This window comes from Hydra vulgaris, chromosome 12, assembly GCF_038396675.1.
Source record: "Hydra vulgaris chromosome 12, alternate assembly HydraT2T_AEP".
NCBI lineage: Eukaryota > Metazoa > Cnidaria > Hydrozoa > Anthoathecata > Hydridae > Hydra > Hydra vulgaris.
Genome location: NC_088931.1, coordinates 45,884,356 through 45,901,193, shown reverse-complemented (window position 1 = coordinate 45,901,193; position 16,838 = coordinate 45,884,356). Strand labels below are relative to the sequence as shown.

Here is a 16,838-nt window from a genome sequence, read left to right as displayed (position 1 = left end):
ACAGATGGTTGGTTCTTTTTGTCAGAAGAAAATAATAAAGACATCTCTTCAATTTTGGTGAGTGAACCAATGATGGCAACAATCTGAATAAAATATTATTAAAATTATTGATAATTATTATTCCACTAATTTATACGAACCAGGCACCTACTTCTCTTAAAAATGGCTTAGGCAATTTTGAAATTTGGAGGCTCTTGGTGACAAGTGGGTTCTAAATTTTGGGACTGAATTAAAAGGAGAAACATTTTGTCCCCTTTTAATGCATAACTGGGCTAGAAAGTCTTCCTTACCCCGTGAAAGAGGACCTGATATTCAATAACTAAGTATTTCAAAAAATACTGAAAAAAGCAAATTAATTTAAGAAATATTCAGAATTATTGGGAATAACAAATTTTAATAATTCGGAAAAAAATCTCATTCACCTATTCAAGTTCCTCTAATGTAGGGATTTCTTCTCTCAACTTGGGATCAGTTGCCTTGCTAAAATCCTCTCTGATCCTCTCAAGGGCTGGCCTTAACTTTAAAATGGATAGCATCATCATCAAGCTGGAATTCCAGCGGATTTCAACAGGTGCAAGGATCTTGACAAATTCATCTAAAAGAAATTTTGTTAAAAATTTAGTTTAAAACTAGTCAAACTAGGTTATACCAAACACAACTTCATTCAAACCGTGAAATTAATTGTCTTATACTCTACAATATACAATAATATCAGCGATGGATTAAGGGGGGGGGGGGGCTAGGGGTATAAATATCCGAGCCCCGCACATTTTGGGACTAAAACCTTTTTAGTGGAGCTTTTTTTATAGACTTTTTTAGAAATGGCTCCAGGCCAACAACAAAAGTCTTATTTTGGCATGTAATAACCAAATTTGTATATAATAACTAAATATAAACATAAACATATGATATATTTTGTATACATAATAACTTATCAAGCTTCTTAGTATCATCCAGTCTTTTTTGATTCCATGCTACCTCAAATGTAATAACTGCTCTGGCCTGTTCCAGATGTAAAAATCTAATATGAGCTCTCAGGGAGCTAGTATTTAAGTTTGGTGTAGACAGAACCTTTCCACAAATTGGTCCTGTTCCTGCGGGCACTTTAATCTGACAAGTTACCTTGGGATTACTTTTGCCCTTTTCGTTAAGAGGTTGGATTTTTTCAAAATAAGACCACAATTGGTAAGTTTTTTTAACCTTGTTGACTTGATTTTAGCTTAATTTTGGTTCAAAAATGAACTAGTTTTTTCAAGAAGTAGTAAAATTATAAGTATTTTTATTTATATTGTAATGATTGCTACATATACAATTCCCTATAGACTTTTATATACGATTTGCCCTTTGGAGATATAATGATTGCAACATTACAATTCCCTTGGACATTATTTACGCGCAAAGGAAATTGTTTTGAATGCGTTTTGAATTCACGCAATTTTTTCATTAAATTACGAGTTTTTAATTGTTACATTCTATTGTTTGTTTTATTTGAAAATTTTTAATTTTTCAATACCAACAAATAAAAGCATAGTTTAGTGCGCAAAAATAGAATTGTAATGTTTTAGAATTTTATTATAAAGCTTAATTTTGTTGCAGTGCTTGGAACTATTTTATAACTGCTTAAAAAACTGTGCCTTTTGACTTAATTATAAATTCAGTTCCAAATTTGATCAAATTCAAAACTCAAATTTGAATTTCAAATGTTTTCAAATTTTTATCCAATTAATCAGAATTCGAAATTAAAAATCGAATTCAAACTCAGATCTCAAATTTGAAAAAATTTGAATTCAAATTTGACCCCAAATTCCAAGTTTAGTCGAATTTTTTCGAATCGAATTCAAAATTTGTCAGAGCTTATTATTATCCCTTTTGTTATTCACTAAGCTTATATATTCATAAAATGACTAAAGTACCAAAAACTATAAAACACAAAAAACCATACTTATCAGCCAATTCTCTAAATCTATCATTCACTAATATTTGTGGACTTCACAGTCATTTTTTTTTTCCGTTGAGTCTTATGAGACTATTACGATATATCTCTTTATGAGACTAATACGCGTTCAGCTGTCTCATCTTGTGATCTTAGTGTTGATGGATATCTTCCTTTAATTTGTAAAGAATCATGTGTGGCCTGGGCATTTACATTCCTAAGAATTCACTCATTTGTTGGGTACACTAGGTTTGAATCCACAGACTATTCTTTTATGTGCTTTTGTTTAGCACTACTTTACTATCACCTTTCTCTTTGTTTTATATCATTCTCCTTAATCTAAAATTCTACACGGCTCTAATGTTAATGACTCTGCAGGGGTTAAGGCCCATGACTTTTGCCTTTCTCAATCTCTAACACAAATAGTCGTTTTCCAACTGGCTTTTCAGACAATTTGAATCATTTTTCTTCTCTACTTGAATTATGTCTTGTTTTTAATCTTGTCAGTGCTCTGATTCACTACATCACTATCACCTTTCTCTTTGTTTTATATCATTCTCCTTTATCTCAAATTCTACTTGGCTCTAATGTTAATGAGTCTGCAGGGGTTAAGGCCCACGACTTTTGCCTTTCTCAATCTCTAACACAAATAGTCGTTTTCCAACTGGCTTTTCAGACAATTTGAATCATTTTCCTTCTCTACTTGAATTATGTCTTGTTTTTAATCTTGTTAGTGCTCTGATTCTCCACATTACATTCAGGTGCTTCTGATCACGGTTTGATCTCTCTAAAACTATTATCTCATTCTTCTCTTCATCTACAGGGGTAGGATGTGATTCCTCTAATCACATCCTACCCCTATCAATGTACCTCTTACAACTACCTTAAAACTGAGGACTATTTCCATGATTTTATTTGTGATGTCTCTTAGGTAGGAAGCTTTCGTCTTCCTGCTGACAAATGTGCTTCTTATGTAACATCTTGGATTCAGACTGGCATGGAATCTTGTATTCCCTCTCGACAATTCCAAGTCAAGCCTCACCCTTCTCCATGGTTTTCATTGTGCTGCTGCAATTTTCAATTGTGACCATTACTTATCTATTAGCAAAACAATACTCTAGAAAACAGATGTCTGTTTACTATTGCTAAAAACTATTAAAAGGTTTATTATTGCTAAAAACTATTAAAAGGTGTAAAAAGGTTTTGTCAAGTGCCAAAGCCCACTATTCTCAGGTCCCAAAGTCTCATATTTCATCTCAAAAATTAGGCTCCCGAGACTCCTGTAGAATCTTCAATAGTGTCTATAATAAGAACAAAACTGTTATTCCACCTCTCTTGCGTTTTTTCTTTGGTTCAGATTTTGTTACATCAAAACAAACCTGAATTGTTTGCTAAGAACTTTTCATCAATCTCGTCTCTTGATTCCTCTAATCACATCCTACCCGTTTTAGTTGACAAACAGGTTGATCCATTTCCTGCTTAGACTCTTCTAAACCTTGTGGTCTGGACAACATACTTGTTATAGTCTTGTAAAAGTGAAAAGGATCTCACTACTGCTACAGTATGAGGCTCTCAGTGGCTGGTGAACTTTAACTCAGAAATTTTTTTCAGCTAATTGTTATTGCAATAATCTAGATCTTCCTATAATTATGAACGACAATGTACTCAATGAGTCATCTAACCTTCCTCTTCTAGGATCAACTCTTACTTCCGATCTTTCTAGGAAACCATATATCAAATCCATTGCAAAATTAGCATCTGCTAAGATTGCATCTTTTTATTGTTCTCGCCACTTTCTTACTTTGGATTCTATTCTTTATCTCTATAAATCTCTAATCCGTATGGAATACTGTTAATCCATATTCTTGTATGGAATACTGTTGATATATTTACAGTAGATTTTTGAATGATGCCCTTTCTTTTTTAGACAAGGTGCAAAAACGCATTGCAAGGATAGTCACGATTAGCACAGATCCTGATAATGCCAACCTAGCTAACCTAAGAACGCCATTTGTATAGGGTGATAGCATACACATTATGGTACTCTGTGATGCAAATTTTGAAATCTTTTGATTTTTTCAGCGGAAAATAATTTAATTTGAATGTTCAAGTTAAGTGAAATTTTGACTTTATAGTGCGACAGTAAAAACACCAGTAAAATGAGAACCACTTTATATAATCTGATAAAAATTGGTGCAAATGTAGCATATGGCCACACTCTGGTTAAAATTTTAATCAAATTGGTTAACTGGTAATAAATTTATGGCAGTTTTAATTTATATTTTTGTTAGTTTTTTGCTACTTACACCTCAAAATGTTACTGTGATATTTGGCCACTATTTTCATATCAATGGTTACATAACTGTTCAACTGTGTAATACCAACAATTTATGTTATAATTGTTTTATTGCTATGACTACCATTTTCATTTTAAAGACCAAAAATTTGCTATTTAAAGCGTGGTTTGACTTGGCTTATGCATTCCGTGAAAATATCAGCATTTTTTAAGTTATAAATTACTGTCAAATTGCATGAAAATATTAAGAAATGGTTGAAAAGCTTTTACAAAGATACCTATATAAAAAAATCTAAAAATTTAGATAAAATTAGCTAAAATAATTGACAAATAAAATGTTTGGATGTCAGACGAAATTCTTATGAAAAGGAGTATTTTGAAGAGCAGTAAAATATTTTTGTAGGAGTCATCATCAGGAGTCATCAAATAAAATCTAAATTGTCAATAAGTATGGCAAGTGTCATTAAATAATTATTTGCTATATAGGAAAGAATAATTTAAAAATTAAAAAAGAGTTATGTAAAAATTATTTTCTTGTAATTATTACCTTGATTTTAATTGTTTGTAATTAACAATATTTGTAGGTATGTTAATGGATTGTTATCCGATATAAATTCAGGTTAAATCTTGTAAAAGGAATAGTTTGATTTAGTAAAGTTGGAAATAGTTAATTGCCACAATGCCAAATAAGCAAAGGTTCACAATGAAAATTGAAAATTAGCGTGCTTGATCTGTCTGAATAAATGTTTAAGCCAACTTACTGCTTTCAAAGCAGATTGAATATGCCAACTGTAGACAACTTGAGACAAAGATCAATATCAGTGATTCTTGGGTGCCATAAGGACTCAACAGATCGTGAAGAATACTTTTGCGCAGGAAACAAGAGAGGAAAGTAGTTCTACTCCCTCAATTCAAAACAAGTGAGACCTGAAATAAGAGGTACAATTTATTATTGCCTAACCTGTCAAATTGGTCATTCAAGAAAAATATCCTCTTAAAGAGCAAACCACCATTAAAAGAGAACCAAAGTATATTGCAGCACATGCCTCTGCTTTTTAAAAAACTGTTTGCCATAGCAATCCTCTCAAATAAAGTTCAGGAAAAACCTTCAATCTTTAGCAGCAAAAGATTCCAGTGCGGCCGAACAAATTGTATTTCAAATTTTTTCCAACAAAGAATTATCCCCTGAAGAAGCTATTCAACTTGCATATATCAGGCCTCCACCTACAATTACCCCTGGTAAATATTTATACTTAAATAGTTTTTACATACATATTCAAATAAAATCTCTCAAATATAATACAAGATAGGTTTCGGGATGTGTATTATTAACAAGTTTCTAATCACTTTAAAAACAAATAATTTGAAATTTTTGAACAAACTTTCTGAACAAAGTTTAATATGAAGATAAAATAGTTATGTTTTGGTTTCAGGTCAAAGTAGTGCCCAGCCACTATCAAGTGCTTCAAAATTGACCGCTATAGCTTTTGTAAATATACAAATAAATATGGGACTATCAAACAACAGATTAAAGAAACTGATCAGAACACTAAACCAAATATCAAGGCATAAAGATGGTAGAGCCAAAATTTTATAAGAATTTCTTTAGAGCAGATAACACTTGAGTGACTTCACCTTCACTTGCAGTGACATAAAATTACCAATGGAAAAGGAGATTCTGGTAAAGTTGTGTTGTTGCAAATTTGTTTGGCAATGTCAAAAAAAAAATTCAAATTATCAGTGGGCCTGATAATGTTCTAATTTTGGAAGTAGTCCCACCGATGGAAATGCATCTTCTTATAGGAGTTGTCAATCATCATTTCAAGATACTTAAAACTGCTTGGATAGAACCTGCTTGGATAGGACCCAGCTGCTGTCCATATTTAACTGAGCTCATATCATGGGGGTCAATTCAAGGGAAATTAATACAGGAAGCTTCTTAAAAATGTGGATGTGCTCCAGCAACTTGCTGATATAAACTTGGTTCCCAACATTCTTCACATAATTGAAGCATTCAAATGTTTTAATTTAATTGCAAAACCTTGCTTTAGATTTATCCTTCAGCTGAATTTAAATAATTGAAAATTTCAAAAGGTGTTACTTAATGATAACTGGTGCAAACATAACACCTAAAATTCACACTTTCTTCTACCACATCAAAGATTTCATCAGTGGCAAAAGATCTCCATTGGGGCCCTATAGTGAACTAACTGTCAAAACTGCTCATCAATATTTTTATAAACATTGGTCAAGGTATAAACGAAATAATTTCAGAGTACAAAGAAAGATTGTTATGCTGCATAACTGATCTGAACAGTAAGCATCTTTAAAGAACCGTAATTTGATTGATTAGATTAGGCAGCAGAAAATTATAGCATGCGGTTTATAATTAACATTTTACCCATTTTTATCCTTAACTGCTGTTAGTTATTATGAATTTTAATATTGCATGTAAAAATATTGAAGAGTATTTGACTAAAAGAGTATATTAAGCTATTTTGAATAAATTTCTTGTGGAGAAAATTTAATCAGCTGCTATTCAATAGTAATATAATGTAAAAAACTTTTGTATTGTTCTTTTTTCACTTCATTTTGAAAGTCAATGTTTTGAATTTTTTTTTAGCACTTTTTTTTTGCATTTTGGCAGTAATTTATACTTTAGAAAATGCTGAGATATTTATGCTATGCATGAGCCAGTTCAAACCATGCTTCAAATAGCAAATCAATATTTTTGTCTATAGAATGAAAATAGTACATGTATATAACAATTATAATAAAAACTTTTGATATTACTTAGTAGAACACTCATGTAAAATTTATTTTGAAAATAATGATTAAATATCACAGCAATTGGTAAAGCTTTGAGGTCTAAGTAGCAAAAAACTAACAAAATATAAACTAAAACTGCCATAAATCTTTAACCAGTAAACAAACCTGACTAAAATTTTATCCAGAGTTTGGTGTGACCCAAATTAAATGTTGTGGTTCTCATGGTTTAGGTGTTTTTATTGTCGCACTCTAAAGTCAAAGTTTCACTTAATTTTAACATTCAAATTAAATTATTTTCTGTGGACAAAATTAAAAGATTTTAAAATTTGCCACACAGGGTACCATGATGTTTACGCTATCACCCCATAAAAGTAATGTTCTTTTTAAAAAAAAAAGGATATTTTTCCAACTTTACACAGGCTAGATATTGCACCTGGAGATAAATGTTAAGTTATATCTGCTATTTGGAGAAAAAGTAAAACAAAAGTGTGTAAATAAACTTTTTAAATAAATGGCTCTAAGTATTAAATAATCAAAAAAGACTTACGACATCTTTCTTTCTTTTAATGTCTATGTACATTCTTATAACATCTTTCATAATTTAAACCTTTTTAGCTTTCAACACAATGTTTGATTTTATTTTGATTGCTGTATGCACATCCTTTGACTGCACTTCCAGTATCTACTAAGGACAAGCTAAAAAGAAAAAAAAGTTTTATTGAGTATTGATTTCTTTTGTTTAATAAAGAAATTTAAATGCTATAATTAGTTACAACAACGCCATCAACAAGGTCTTGACAAACTCTAAGTTAGCTACTTTAAGTGAGCATTAATTTGCTTGCCAAATAAACTGAGGTTGCTTATATAACTTTTCTTTCTCACCAAAAAATCCATTTGTACTAAGTAATTTGAAAAATGAAAATATTTTTCTCTGCAAGTAGAAAGTGCAAGAAGTTACTTTACTACACCTTTTCAAGATGTAATTGAGAACTTGAAAGTTGTAATTAAGAAAAGTAATTAAGATGTAATTGAGAAATTTACAGCATGTGATTTAGAAGTCCTAATATGTATTTAAGAAACACAACATGTAATTAAGAAATTTTAAAATGTAATTGAGAAACCCAACATTTAAATAAGAAATCGCAATATGTAATTTGAGAAACAAAAGTTGTAATTAAGAAATCGTAATATGTAAATTAGAATACAATATTTGTAATTGCGAATTCAATGTAAGCTTAAAGGTCATTATAAAAGATCTTTTTGGACATGCATTTTAATAAGTTAATAATATCAAATTAGCATTTGTATGCACCAGCAATACAGTAATACAGTAATGGAATTAAAAGATCGTTGTGTTATTTGTTAATACACTGATTAGAAAGGCTGTTATTAAATTGAATCCATGCAAGCATTTATTTCATCAAATTTGTTTACAACCACTTTTGGAAAACCAGAACCACCTTGTCTAATTTGTAGACATGAAATACATACAACTAAACAAGTTGAAAGAAAACATTATGTTTTATCTTCATCAAATGGTAGTAGAAAATTATTGAATGTACTGAGCGAAACAACAATTGGGTGACACTGGCGCAAACTTTAGGTGTCAAGCATAAGACAGCATACAATTGGGTCTGCAGCGGAAATTTAAATTTTATTGGAAGAGGTGGTTTTAAACCAAAAAAATTAACCAATGATCAAATCAAAAAAACACTAACATGGATTGAAAGAGACTCTCAGTTGGCATTGGTGGCCATTAAAACAAGGAGTTAAGATTTTTTATTAAGATTATCAAAACAATTTAATATTAGCGTCAGCACAACCACAATTGCCAATTACCTTAAGGCAAACTATTTTCATTTAACAAAGTGCACAAGGAGCCTACAACAATGAAGAGTAATGAAAACAAACAAAAAAGAGCTGAATATGTTAGGAACATTAACGAACACATCACAAATGGTCATCAGATAGTTTAGTTGGATGAAACAAATTTTAATCTTTTTTATCGAAAAACGCAAGGATGTCCCAAACAGGGAAAAAGAGTAATAATGAAAATACCTTCTTCAAAAGGTGCAAACATACATTTGATTGCAGCTATATCAACAACAAATGTCATCATGATGGAAATTTGCAGAGGATCATTTAAAGCAGGTTCTTGTAACGAGTGGATGTTGGCTTTGTTTAACCAGTGGGTTACATCCAGGAATGGTTTAGATGATTTGGTCGTTGTAACAGACGATGCTCCATGTCACGCTGGTTTGGAAAGGGTATTTGAAAATTCACCGGCTCAGTTGTTACGATTAGGATCATACAGCCCAATGTTAAACCCAGTGGAAGCTATCTGGTCCAAAATAAAAATAAACGTTAAAAATGTTATTCGTATTCCACCTGTATTCAGTGCTGGGATTATGGATTAATGCGAAATTAATACTTTGTGGCTATATTTTTAATTTGTTTAAATAAAACATATCTCAATTAGTAATAAACGGTTTATTTAAACTTAAAATTCGTAATGTAAACAGCAGAAAAATTATAATTGAAAGAATGAAGAAAGTGTCGAAAGAAATTGAAAATTTAGCTGCTCAGAAGCTTAAATCAGGATTGTCTCTTCGTGAGATAGAACGAGAACTTAATATATCTTATTGTTTAGTCTATAAAATTAAGAAGTGAAATGATATAGAGGAGAAATGCAACAAAAATGGACTCAAGAAAATTTTCACTACTCGAGATCAGAGAACAATTTCTAGATTAATCATGACAAATAAAGCAAAATCAGCACACGATGTAAAGAAACAATTAAATAATGCTCAAGGTACAGTGGTAAGTACTCGAACAGTGCAGAGAGAACTCAAGAGAATTGGATTCAAGGCAAAAAAGAAGATCAAGAAACCACTACTAACACCAAAACATCGTAAACAACAATTGGAATTTGCAAAGAAGTATGAAAACTGGACTTTTGCTGAGTGGAGTAAGGTGATTTGGACAGACGAAAGCAAGATTAACTTGATTGGCTTTGATGGCATTCGATATGTATGGAAAAAAGCTGGAGAAGGAATTTCTGATCGTAACTTTATTCCAACAGTAAAATATGGCGGCGGAAAGTTGTTGTTTTGGGGATGTTTCTCTTCATCTGGTGTTGGTAAAATCTTAAAAATTGATGGAATAATGGACGTGAAACATTATATTGACATTTTAAACAATGGCTATTTGCCTAGTTTAGGAGGATGGCGAAAGCAAATTCGTTCGACACTTTTTATGCAAGACAATGATCCAAAGCACAAGGCAAAAATCACATTAGAATTCCTAAATTCAAAGAAATTTAAGATTCTAGAGTGGCCTGGGCAAAGTCCCGATCTTAACCCGATCGAGAATCTTTGGTCTATTGTGAAGAATCGAGTTTATAATTATGAAACAAGAGCAGCCAGTTGACAAGAATTATGGGAATGAGTTGAGTATGTTTGGAGTTCGATAACTGTTGAAGAATGCAAGAAGTTGATTGGTAGCATGTCTGCGAGAATTGCAGCAGTCATTAGAAGTCGTGGAGGCTACACAAAGTATTAATTTCCCATTAAAATAATAATAGCATAAATCGCGACAAAACTGTTTACATCTGACATTTTGTTTCAATAAATAATTTGCTATAAACACTTCTCATTCATTTAAATTCAGGCTCAAAACATGAAACTACAATGAATTACCTTTATTTTGGTATATATATATTGATATATAAACATGTATTTTAATCATTTATTTTAAAAAAGAATATTTTTCAAAAACATGTAAACACTTTTTGTCGCATACTGTATATATATATATATATATATATATATATATATATATATATATATATATATATATATATATATATATATATATACATACATACATACATACATACATACATATACATACATATACATATATATATATATATATATATATATATATATATATATATATATATATATATATATATATATATATATATATATATATATATATATATATATATATATATATATGTATAGATCTATAGTTTGTTGTCTTTGGGAAGAGCGGAAGGAAAAAAGTGATTCTTACGCCAACACATACGTCACTTTTAATTACTTTTGAATTTCGTCCAACATTTTCGTGTTGGACAAAAGTCAAAACCATTAATTTAATTACAAATTAATTGTTATATAAAAAAACCACAAAAACGCAAATTTAATTGACCAGAATGTTTTTAAAAACATTCTGAATATTTTTAAAACATTCTGAATGTTTTTAACAATATAAACAATGTTTTTATTTTTATTTTTTTTAATAAAATGTTTTTATTTTTATTTTTTTTAATAAAATGTTTTTATTTTTATTTTTTTTACTGTAAATCATGCGCGGAGTGTTGCTACATCGACTATCTTATAGCCTGACTCGCAAGGGAGTGCTGCTACATCGACTGACAAATAGCCTGACTCGCAAGGGAGTGCTGCTACATCGACTGACAAATAACCTGAACCGCAAGGGAGTGCTGCTACATCGACTGAGGGTTTGGTTGGGGCAGGCAGTCTATCATTATTAAAAAAAAAAAATTCCGGTCTTTCATTTTAATTTTTACTTTTTGTCAACAAAATATGGACAACATCTAAGGGTTCTATATATATATATATATATATATATATATATATATATATATATATATATATATATATATATATATATATATATATATATATATATATATATATATATAATTTATAAGTAGTTACCATTGCTTGATTCACCTCAAGTTTTAAGTTTCATATGGGTCTACACCTTTTCACCTCAAGTGAAAAGGTGTAGACCCATATGATTTGAATAGTGCTTTCCTCCAGCTAATTACTCATACATATATATATACATACATATATATTAATATATATATATATATATATATATATATATATATATATATATATTACATACATATATATTAATATATATATATACATGTATATATATATATATATATATATATACATGTATATATTAATATATATATTTACATATATATATATATATATATATATATATATATATATATATATATACATATATATATACATATATTTATATATACATATATATATACATATATATATGTATATATATATATATGTATATATATATATATATATATATATATATATATATATATATATATATATATATATATATATATATATATATATATATATATATATATATATATATATATAATTTATAAGTAGATACCATGGCTTGATTAACCTCAAGTTTCAATAAATAAATGAATCGGAAAAATCAAAAAAAAATATTCCTTTAAGTTTGGATTATTGTTTATACAAAAAGATTATACTATTCTTTTTTGTATATCTGTGTTTTAATGATGTTTTATATAAAAATCAACAATATAAAATAATCCTGATATAGCCACTATATATAATTTTAACCTTTCTTTACCAAAAATTTAATAGACATTAATGTTTATTGTTTATGTTTACAATATATGTTCTTTTACAGACTTTTGAATTTGAATTTGAATCTTTGAAAAAATTCTATATAAAAAAATTTCTTTACGTCTTTAGCAATTCAATTTATTGAATTTCTATAGACTATCTTTTCCAGGATTTTTATCTATAAAAATTCTATAAAATCTGATTAATTCTATACAAGTTTTATAGCAACAAAATAGTTTTATAGAATTATTAAATTAATCAAAACTAAAAATACACTCTTGAAATTTTCATGTCACACTTTATAATAAAGTAGCATATACGTACACACTTTTCTTGGATATACTTAAAATGTATATCCAGAAAAAGTGTGTACGTGTAAGCTACTTTATTATAAAGTAGCTTATATGAAAATATCATATTTTATATGATATATTCAGAAATATCATAAAATATATATTATTTTTGTTGTTAATCTTATGTTATTAATCTTATTTTTGTTGCTTACCTAATTTTTTATTTTGCAGTTACATGCATCTTATCCAAATGATTCATTTAAAGAATGCCGTACATTGCAGCTTTATCAAACCACACAAATATTAAAACACATGACTCGTCCAAATGATGCTGTTATTTTTTGTGGTGATTTTAATCATACCCCTGATGAAATAGGAATAAAAGCACTCTCATTGTTAACCAACTTAAGTGATACTTATGATATTGCATCAAGCAAGGTATAACTCAAATAAGATTCCAAATACTTATTGTTTTGTGTTTGTTTGTTTCAGTTTGTTTTTTTTAATTTTTAGATATCTTTGTGCCACACGATTAATCCTTTATCAAATAGTTACCTATCTAATGAAGAAATACCATCTCGAATTGATTATACTTTTGTAAGCAAACATTTTCAATGTACTAGATGTGATCTTGCAATGCAAAAAATTCCAGGAAAATCTATTAATTTTTCTGATCATGAGGGATATGCTACAACATTAGTATTTGATCCTAGTAAGTTACTTTTAATAAATATATAACAATATTTAGTTTTTATTTCAAATTTATATATATATATATTCGGTATTCCACAATGCTGAACAAATAGTGCTTGAGATCAGCTAAAAATTGCCAACCTCGTTTCTATGTTTTATAGTAAAACCATTGTCAAACTTTTTTTGCCAACCTAATGCCGACTTTTAACAGTTTAAGGTTGGCAATTTATTGCCGACTGCATTTCTTCTGATTCCGAGGGCTGTGTATATATATATATATATATATACACAACCTTCGGAATTAAGGTCGGCATTTGGCAATGCTGACCTAACTTCTGACCTTAAAGTCTTTGAAGATTGCAAAAAATAGCCGACCTTGTTTCTATGTTTTGAAGTAACCCCTTTGCGTCAAATTTTACATTGATGCAAAGGGGTTACTTTAATTTACCGACATTTAACAGTTTGAGGTCAGCAAATTATTGCTGACCTTATTATTTCCTAATTCTAAGGATTGTATATATATATATATATGTATATATATATATATATATATATATATATATATATATATATATATATATATATATATATATATATATATATATATATATATATATATATATATATATATATATATATATATATATCAGGCCTTGTTACGAGATTTCGCTGCGTAGCAAAAACGCGTAACGATTTTCTAAGTAACTTAACTCAGCAAATATATTTTGCAGCGTTAGAAGTTATATTGCGTCACTAGCGTCTTTTCAAGTACCGCATTGTAATTAAAGTTATTTTAATAACGCGTTAAAAATCATACAAACAGTTTTTTTTTTTCTCACTATGACAAAAGTTACAAATAAAATCTAAGTTCTTATTTAAAAAATCATTTTTATTAATTTTTTCAAATATGAACTAAATTTTATTTTGAAATAAAATATTTTTTTCATGAATTGTAAAATAATGTTTGTTTATTTTCTTATGATTTTACAGTTGGTTTTTGGTTATTTTATTAACTGTTAATAAATTTTGCCTTATTTAATTTGTGAACTCTTTTTAATAACGTTTTTAAACAATAAAGAGTTTTTTTTTTGTTATTTATCAGTTACCGATAACATATTCGTGATCATAATTTATTTTCATTAATTAAACAAACGTCTTTAAAACTTTACGTTATTGAATTAACCATAAACAAAATATCTTATTAATAAAATATTTACATCAAAATAAATCGTGCATTTTTTAAACTATTATGACTAAAAATAATTTTTATATTTAAAAGGAATTTATATATTTAATTCCTTAAGATAAAACTTAAAACACTTTTTTTTTTTTTAACTAATATTTAACAACAACAAAAAAAATTATGAAACAAACTGTTTCTTTAACAAAAAATCTATTACTTTACAATTGCGGTTAAACGCTTTTACTAACAGACTTTATTTCTTCCGAATAAACGTTACGTTACGACCTTAACGACCTTACGTTACGACCGTAACGACCTTAACGACCTACGTTACGACCTTAACAACAATCAAAAGATAATTTAAATATTCTAAAAGATATAAGTTTTTGCGTAGCGCAAAACTGCTGAACGCGTAGGCAAATCGCCTTTTCGCAAGCCAAATGCGAGCTGCGTAACGCTTCTCAACAAGGCCTGATATATATATATTGTTCTGGTTCACTAACAAAAAGGCTGCAAACAACCACTATTAAATTAGGAGTTACTAGAAAAAAAAAAAGAATTATAGAGCAAGTAAATGATTGTCAGAAGACTTAAAAAGTTGTAAGTTGAATGAGTCAGGAAAACATAAAGATGGAAGAGAGAGTTCCAAAGGGTTGAAAGTGTGCGGAAAAAAACTAGACAAAAGTTTTTTGAGTATGCAAGGACAGATACAGTAATCAAATGATACTTTGCTGAATGAGTCAAGTGAGAATGAGTTTTGTTTGATGTAACTAGAGATGATAGCTCCTTTGAGCATTGGCCATCATAGTATTTGTAGAAAAGAGAAAAAGATGCAGCTTTACAACAATGGAAAAGAGTCTTTCAAATAGAGCTTTGCAAGTAGAGCAAGTCCAACTATGTTTTTTTTAAATGTGTTTTTGAATCTTGTCTAAAAAAAAAAAAGCATCATTAGAGGAACTAGCCCAAAATGACAACAGTATTCCATACAGAGAATAATAGGAGAAATATAGAGGTAGAGAATGGAATCAGGAGTAAGAAAATGGCAAGCACAATAAAGAGAAGAAACCTTAGCAGATGCTAACTTCTTAATCAATTGTATATATGGTTTCCATGTGAGGTCAGTAGTGAATTAAAATCCAAGAAGACATAAAGAAGAGGACTCAGTGAAAAGGTTGCCATTCATCAAATTGGAATACTGAGAGTATTGCAATAGTTGTTTGTAGTAAAGAACTGGGTTTTGTTGAAGTTAAAATTTACAACCAAATGCGAGCCCCAATCTGCTACAGAAAAGAGATCAGATTCAAGATCAGCTGTCTGTTTTAAACAAAAGAAAAGAAAATTTTTTTTGTCAGTACAGGAGTATAAAGTCATCAGCAAAAAGAGCTACTTAGAATATAAGGTTGTCTGGAAGAGACACCTTATCGGTAGCTGAGAACCAAGAGGCCGTATGTCCACATTTTGTGTTTTTTCTGTTTATTATCAATAAATATTCAACAATCAATGGGGTATGTGTCCAATAAATCTAGTCTCAAGAATTATGCAACTTTTAAAAATATTTAAAAAATTGGTCGGACATTCTAGCAGAAAGTCTTTACAAATTAAATTTTAAAACTTGATTTTCTCGGAAACACAAAAAAAGGACAGCCTCTTGGTTCTTGGCTTACAATATGAAGCTGACAATATGGAGAAGACCAGCATACCAAACTTTGTCAAAAACTTCAGATATGTCAAGAGCAATAGTCCTAGTCTCATCGCCTCTATCTATCTCACAGTAAAATCTTTCAGTCACTGCAGTTGCCAAGCCGTAGAGCGAGAGGATCAAAAACTGTGTTGATTGCCTGACAGTAAGTTATTTGACTCAAGATAAGATATGGGAAATTTGTTGATCAAAGACTCAAAAACTTTGCTAATAACAGTAAGAAGACTTACCTGACAACAATTGGAGGGGTCAGAATGTTATCCGGAGTTTTTGAGAATTAGAATAACAGATGCCATTTTTAAAATACTAAAGATTAAGGTGAATGTAGGTTTTATAGTTGGAGTCACTAGTTAGTTACTGAGCTCATACTGCGTCAGAGATTTAAACAGAACACAAACATACATTAAGTAACTAAGAACAAGTAAACACCGTCCCAGAGGTTCAAACAGAACACAGATATACACATATTAAGTAAATTGCAGGTGAGCCAACATCGCTCCAGAAGTTCTGACAGAA

At 29.3% G+C, this 16,838-nt stretch overlaps 1 protein-coding gene across 3 annotated transcripts in view; it reads left to right on the top strand.

The window, feature by feature from the left end:
* LOC101236058 (putative neutral sphingomyelinase) overlaps positions 1 to 16,838 on the top strand; it is a 45,738-nt gene that overhangs the window by 25,804 nt on the left and 3,096 nt on the right. For all 3 annotated transcript variants that reach the window (XM_065813438.1, XM_065813436.1, XM_065813437.1), the window contains 2 exons: positions 12,979 to 13,185; positions 13,261 to 13,459. In XM_065813438.1, coding sequence (XP_065669510.1) covers positions 12,979 to 13,185; positions 13,261 to 13,459 — 406 coding nt within the window. The remainder of the gene's footprint in view (positions 1 to 12,978; positions 13,186 to 13,260; positions 13,460 to 16,838) is intronic.